The 6443-nt window shown below is 52.8% G+C and overlaps 2 protein-coding genes across 2 annotated transcripts; one reads left to right on the top strand and one right to left on the bottom strand.

Moving 5' to 3' along the window:
- Positions 1-1408: 1408 nt before the first annotated feature.
- Positions 1409-1663, top strand: H310_06546 (hypothetical protein; the record flags this gene model as incomplete). Its single annotated transcript, XM_008871660.1, has 1 exon — positions 1409-1663. The coding sequence occupies one exon, from the start codon at positions 1409-1411 to the stop codon at positions 1661-1663; it is 255 nt and encodes an 84-aa protein (XP_008869882.1).
- Positions 1664-2547: 884 nt separating this feature from the next.
- On the bottom strand, positions 2548-6205 carry H310_06545 (hypothetical protein). The gene has a single exon (XM_008871659.1). The coding sequence runs from the start codon at positions 6142-6144 to the stop codon at positions 2569-2571; it is 3576 nt and encodes a 1191-aa protein (XP_008869881.1). The 5' UTR covers positions 6145-6205; the 3' UTR covers positions 2548-2568.
- Positions 6206-6443: the final 238 nt, after the last annotated feature.

The raw sequence follows: 6443 nt of genomic DNA, 5'->3' as shown, positions 1-6443 counted from the left end.
GCTACGCCGGATCTCAGTCGGCGTAATCATGGACCACGCCTTGATGGCGCGATGAATCATAACCAGGCGCTTTTGTTGCGCCGTCACCGTCATGAGGTCAACGTCTTCCTCACTATCTACGTCATCTATCAACTCCTCCTCAAGCCACAAATTGCGTAGGTGGCGCTTGAAAGGCGCCATGATGCCGACGTCCAAGGGCTGGACGTGGCTTGTCGCATTCGGTGGAATCGCTGCGACACTGCAACCAGCTTCCTCACTCGCAATCAACACACCTTGATCACTCACGTGAGAATCAAAGTTGTCAAGCAGCAGGACAGACGGCTCACGAACCTGCGGCCGTATCACCGACCGAAGGTATGTTGCCCAAACTCGCTCGTCCATCCACGCCCGCTCTTGAACAGCGTAGTGGTGACCCAAGGGAAAGTCGTCAAATTCACTGCGCTCAATGGGTCCGCCTGGCTTCCCTCTCATGACGAAGAGGATGGGAAGTTTCTCACCGTTGGCCCGCACTGCAAGGACCGCCGTCATACGGTACGAATGCTTCTCACCGCTCGATATCTTGGAACTGCCGCCTCGAACGGCCCAAATTGCGTTCGGTGGCATGTCGAAACTCATTCCCGTCTCATCGACGTTGATGATATCTTGAGGGTCGTAACCAGCAAAGGCAGTGTGGAAGGTGGTCGCAAACTTCACACGGACATCGTCAAGGTCCGCCTGGCTTCGTTTCGATTTGGCGGGCTTCTGCCGTGAAAAACCATGCCGAGCGCAGAAGGTTTGAAGGAGGCGTAGGAGAGTCGAGTACCCACTTCTCTTGCATGATAGGTAGCTTTCGAGCCAGTCACAGTGATGGCGCTTGAGGTAGTTGACAAGTTGCGTGCAGGTAACGGCTCGCTCTGCGGTGCGCATCTTGTGCATGAATGCCGTCAAGGCCGCAGTGTCGGGAATCGCTTCAGGTCGACCGGCGCCATTGAGGTTGCTACGCTTGAGGTTTCCTTGAAAGGCCATCAGGTCCTCCTGCTGTCGTGACCATCGCGCCAGGTTGCTCTTCGGAATCCCGGTGGTCGCCTCTAGCGCGCGAAACGACGAGGTGGCCAACATGGCAAGCATTTCTCTCTTCTTGGCGTGGGTGTAGCGACGCCGGGGTTTCTTCGTCGGGCTCACTTTGCTGTGGCGTGGTGAAGGCATTGATATTTGACTCGCGGGGATCACTGCAGCCACCATTTTAAATGTTTTCCCGCCAAAACTACATTTTATCCAATAGTCGTGCGGCATTCGTTTGATCGAATTTTGATTGGCCTAAATTACGTTAAATTTTGTGAAAACTTCGGTGTCCCTTAAATTCCCTCGTTGTCTGTACCGTTTCCCCCCGACAGTCAGGCATAGTATTCGTTCATGTCACCATGGCGGGATGTACACCCCAAGCCGAGTGTTGATGAGCCAGATGGATGCCGTGGCGTATTGCCAATCGGCTGTCTATCATATGTTTGGTGTGCTGCTGCTCCGTGGATTGCTCGCCTGGCTCGACGATCTGTTGGGTGCCGCGGCTACGCCTGAAGAAAAGCTGAACCTGTTGGGGCAAGTGTTCGAGATCTGTGAAGCTTATGGTCTCAAGCTCCACCCGAAGAGGTGTGCGTTCTTTCAACGTGAATTGAGTAGTGTGTGATTCTGAAGCCGGGTGTAACCCACTCCCCTGCGCGCGTCTATGTGATGTGGCTTAGCCAAAGATAGCGGTTGACCTCCAACAGTTCCTCAGCGCGACCAACGGGATGCGTGCAAGTTTATCCCACTACAGCCAACTGGTGGACCCGTTGTGCCGCCAGTGAAAGTTCGAACCAAGTTGGCTAAGAGTGCCAAAAAGTCTGCGCTGATCAAGATCCCGGTCAGTGCATGGGGTGGGATGCCGAGCACACAGAGTGCTTTGAGGCGGTGAAGATGGCCCTGGCCGGAATTGTTCCTCTCTCCTACCCTCAAGCCGACTAGATTGTGTGTCTCTTTACCGAAGCTAGCGTTGGCTTTTGGGGAGCCAATGCACCTCAAGTCCCTTCTGAAGTCCTGGACCTCGATTTAGCCGAGCAGCGCCATGAGCCTTTGACGTTCCTTAGCGGCTCATTTGTGGGGGCAAGCTTGCGTTGGTCCATCGTGGAGGAGGCCTATGCCGTGGTTGAAGCGTGCAAGCGGTTGAATTACCTGCTGGTGCGTCCCAGTGGCTTTCGTTTGTTACAGACCACCACTGGAGTATATCTTCAACCCAAGGGGAAAAAGCCCGAATATGGCCAAGTATCAAGCGGACAAATTGCAGCGCTGGGCCCTGGTCATGCTTACAGCACGTTCCCTACAAGATCGAGAGTGTTTTCAGTTAAAACGGCGTATGGGGCGACTTGCTGAGACGCTGGGGTTCGGTGCCTGCTGGTCCACGAGTTCGCAAGTTAATTACAATGGCGTCGCCCATGCAACACGAGGATACGAATGGCCTACACCTGCGTCCATCCTCAAGATATAGAAGAATATTGACGGAAAGCATGAGCAACTCATGTGTGCACATAGTCCTGTGATCAATAAAGAGTTGGATTATTTTTGCATTGATCTGTGTATGTACTTCCCCAGTGCTAATCGGGCCTCTACCCTCCTTGCTTGATGGTCTGACGAAAACGCAAAGCCCGAATGCGATCCATTTGAAATGGCCTTCAACGCCGAATTGCGTCGTTTGCTGGCCACAGGGATTACAGAGGAGGGCTTGCTGGAGGTTCCTGTGAACTTTTGATGTATCATGCGTTGTCGAGCATCGGGCATGAAAAAGTCCCATTGGAGGAGGTCAAGACTGAGGCCGAACGTGGCCACTTCTTTTGCAAGCTGATTGTACTCAGGGAAGTACTCGTTCTTCAACACGAGGCCACAGTACGTTGGTACAAGCACCATGATAGGCACTAACAGCATCATGCACCAGAATGGGACGAGGCTGGACATGCTGGCCATCATATCCATCCATGGCCATCCCGATAACATGTACCAGTTGGACGCAATCGTGGCAATTGAAATCCATAGTAGAATCGACAGCGCGTACAGCGCGCAGTTGATGAGCAGCCACGAGTTCTGGAACAACGTCAATTTGAAAGTAACGACCAGCATCACAAGCGAAAACACGACGTTTCCCATGAGCCACATTCCAGGGCACTCGGACATGTGGCCACTGTTTCCAAACGACCACACAACCATCAGCGTAATGGCTGCAGATTCCACGAGCGCGGAAAACACCCACGAGGAAAACACGGCTGCGTTTAGCAGGCTGTTTTGAGGCCCCGTCATATACAGCTTTGGAAAGGCCATCGCCATTCGATCGCGAACGTCTTGGTCCAGGATGGCCAGGCACAAAATCGGGTACGACGTGAAGATGACATTGTACAACTGGACAATCGACTCCAAAAAGAACTTTTGGCCGGAAAACCCACTCAACCACGTGTACGTGTATTGCGCAGAGGTCAGCATGATGTTTTTGTAAAACATGTACAGCACCAATTGCGACATGCGCATGTAATTCCACCTGCCGTGGACGAGGAGCAACCGTCCGATAAAGGAAAAGCGGCCAATCGCGTAATCGCTTGCATTGACTGCTTGGAGTCCCTCCTGGCCAGAGATTCCCACACCAACGTGTGCTTCTTGGATCATCGGGACATCGTTCGCTCCGTCTCCAATTGCCAAGGTGCGAACACATGGAATGTTATCTTTGATGAGAGCCACCATTTGAGCTTTTTGACCCGGGGACACTCGACAAGCAATGACGGCTTTACAGTGCTGAGCAAACTCCAGCAATGCGTACCGACACGTGCCTTCCAGGGCATGGACGAGACTCTCTCCATCTATGATCAGGGCAACATCCACCAAGGTCTCCGCTGGGTCTTGCGCAATTTTGCAAATGTTGGCAAACTGGGCTTGAAGCTCACGTTCAATCTTTTGCGGAGTGTCAAACAAACCGGAGTTGACGACAACGCGTCGCATTTGGCTGTGCAAGAGGTTGCACGCAAAGCCAATGTTGATGGCAGTTTCCTCCTTGTCGCCAGTGAGCACCCAAATCTTTATGCCGGCCTCGGCCAGTGTCGCAATTGTAGCAGGCACGCCGGCTTGGAGTTTGTCCTCGATGGCAGTAGCCCCAAGAAGCTCCAGGTCTTTTTCCAGTTCGTCCATGCAATCGTCAATAGCATTCGGCGCTTCGCTCTTTTGCTTGTCTATTTCGTCCAGGTTGTTCAGTGCTTCATGATATCGATCCCTCCATTTGCCGTAAAATGTGTCGTCGAGTTTCTTGGAAGCAATCGTAAGCGTTCTCAATCCTTCGTTGGCAAAGCCGTTGATGTGCGCGGTCGTGTGTTGAAGCAGCTCGGCGTTTTGCTCAGTTGTCCTCAACCGCTCAAATATCACAACATCTGCGCCCTTCGTCAGCACAAGAATATGCCCCTCTGGGCTCTTGACCACGATCGACATGCGTTTTCGCGCACTGCTAAATTCTAGCACGTCGAGCAATTCATACTGGACTTCCACTCCCCGAATTCGCAAGAAAGCCTTGCCAGGAACTCTGTTGATGAACTCGAACCCGAAAAACGACGCGCCAGACACCAACGCTTGCTCGTCCGGTGAAGATGCCGACAGCGTCAGCTCATTTGTGCCTTCACGGCGCTCAGGGATGACCGTGTGGCAGATCGCCAAGTGGAGAAAGAACCAGTCGATTCGGTCTTTTTGGTCCGATCCAAGCCCACCTGCCATGTGGTCAAACAACTCGGGGCCGTCAAAATTGACATTCGGCACGACATTAGCCTTGCGCTTGGTTTCTTCAATTGGAGGCAATGGCTCTGTCTTGTTAGCTCGCTTGAGCGCTGCCAACCCGATTTCGGTTGTGCCATGGCCATACGACACGCCGCCAATCGAGCACTTGCGGAACTCCATCACGTTGCACGTGAGCGTCCCGGTTTTGTCGGAAAATATGTACGAGATTTGGCCCAGTTCTTCGTTGAGCGACATGGTGCGGACCAAGGCTGGCGTGTCCGAGTCTTCGTGATACATCTTGGCGTCCCATTGAATAAATACAGACTGCACGTGCTTGACCATCGTCATCGACACGTACAACGAAATCGGAATGAACTGGTACATGAGCAGAAAGAAGTAGAAGAACATGACGACCCACGACGACTGCGACGACGGCGACGGGTGCCCCAACCCGCTGATGTACCACGTGGCCGAGTTTTTCGTCTCCCACAGGACGCTTCCCGTCGCCCCCACAGCGCAACACGTGAATAGCACACACACCAGCGCAACAATGTACCGGTTGATCGAGGCGTCCATGGAACTCATTTTGGACGGCGTCGCCGTGTTGTTCATCATGATCTTGGTGTCTTGCCCGGTGTTGATGACAAACCCAAACACCCATTCCGTGTTGCGAATTATACAGCCCCGCAGGAGGATGCTCTTGTGCGCTATTGACTCCTTTTCTCCGCCGTTTAAGTGTAACACACCCTGGAAGGTGTTAATCCCGTTGTTGGGATGCTCGCATTGCACCATGCCCTTCAAAGCGAGGAGTTCAGCGGGCGAGCGGCACTTGGTCATCGTGCACTGCATCGCTTGCCGTACTTTCATATTTGTCTCGCCGTCCAAACTCTTGGTTTCGACGTAGCAAAGACCTGTGGGGGGCACCGACGGCTGCTCCGACACAGCCAGAATCAGCAAGTCCGCAGGCACTTGGTCCCTGTTGCCCAACTTAACAAAGTCCCCAACACACAGGTCTTTCCATTCCCTCGGCGTGAACTGCGCGTTGTCCTTGTCCAAGGCATTTGTAACACGTGAATTTGCAATAGCGTCCGCGACGTGCCGCTTACGATCCTCCAAGATGGCGAAAATGGCGTCAATGACCATGATGAAGAGCAGCGTTGGCGCTGTTGACGGCAGGCCGTTCGTGTTGCTGATGGACGGAATCACCTGCATCATGGACACGACGAGAAAGTACGCGTTGGCGAATTTGCGGAACGTCTCAAAGAGAAACTTGGGCACGAATGACAGCACTGTGTACTTGGACGTGACGACAGCGTTGTCGCAGAAGGCAAACTCAGCGTTCTTGGCAGCATCGTTGAAGAAGATCTTCCTGTATTCGTTCGGTTGACTCATGTTCGCTCGGTCGCGGTCAAGTCCACGATGACAACACACTACAAACCAACGAGAGTTCCACGCCGACCCCAGTTACAAAAGGAAACGGTCGGTGAAACGATGCTATAAATAGATACGACAAGCACGTACAACCCGAAATATGTTCGCAAAACCCATATAAACTAATATCTTGTATAATATGATAACTGGGATGCAGTACGGCACAATATCACAACATCTGCGCCCTTCGTCAGCACAAGAATATGCCCCTCTGGGCTCTTGACCACGATCGACATGCGTTTTCGCGCACTGCTAAATTC

This window comes from Aphanomyces invadans (genome assembly GCF_000520115.1).
Source record: "Aphanomyces invadans strain NJM9701 unplaced genomic scaffold supercont1.11, whole genome shotgun sequence".
NCBI classification, from domain to species: Eukaryota; Oomycota; class Saprolegniomycetes; order Saprolegniales; family Verrucalvaceae; genus Aphanomyces; species Aphanomyces invadans.
Note: the sequence above shows the minus strand (reverse complement) of the source record. Positions and strands in the feature narration are given on the sequence as shown.

Bases quoted from the DNA above. Each gene is read 5' to 3' on its own strand.
- H310_06545 (XM_008871659.1), bottom strand. From the start codon at position 6,144: ATGAGTCAACCGAACGAATACAGGAAGATCTTCTTCAACGATGCTGCC.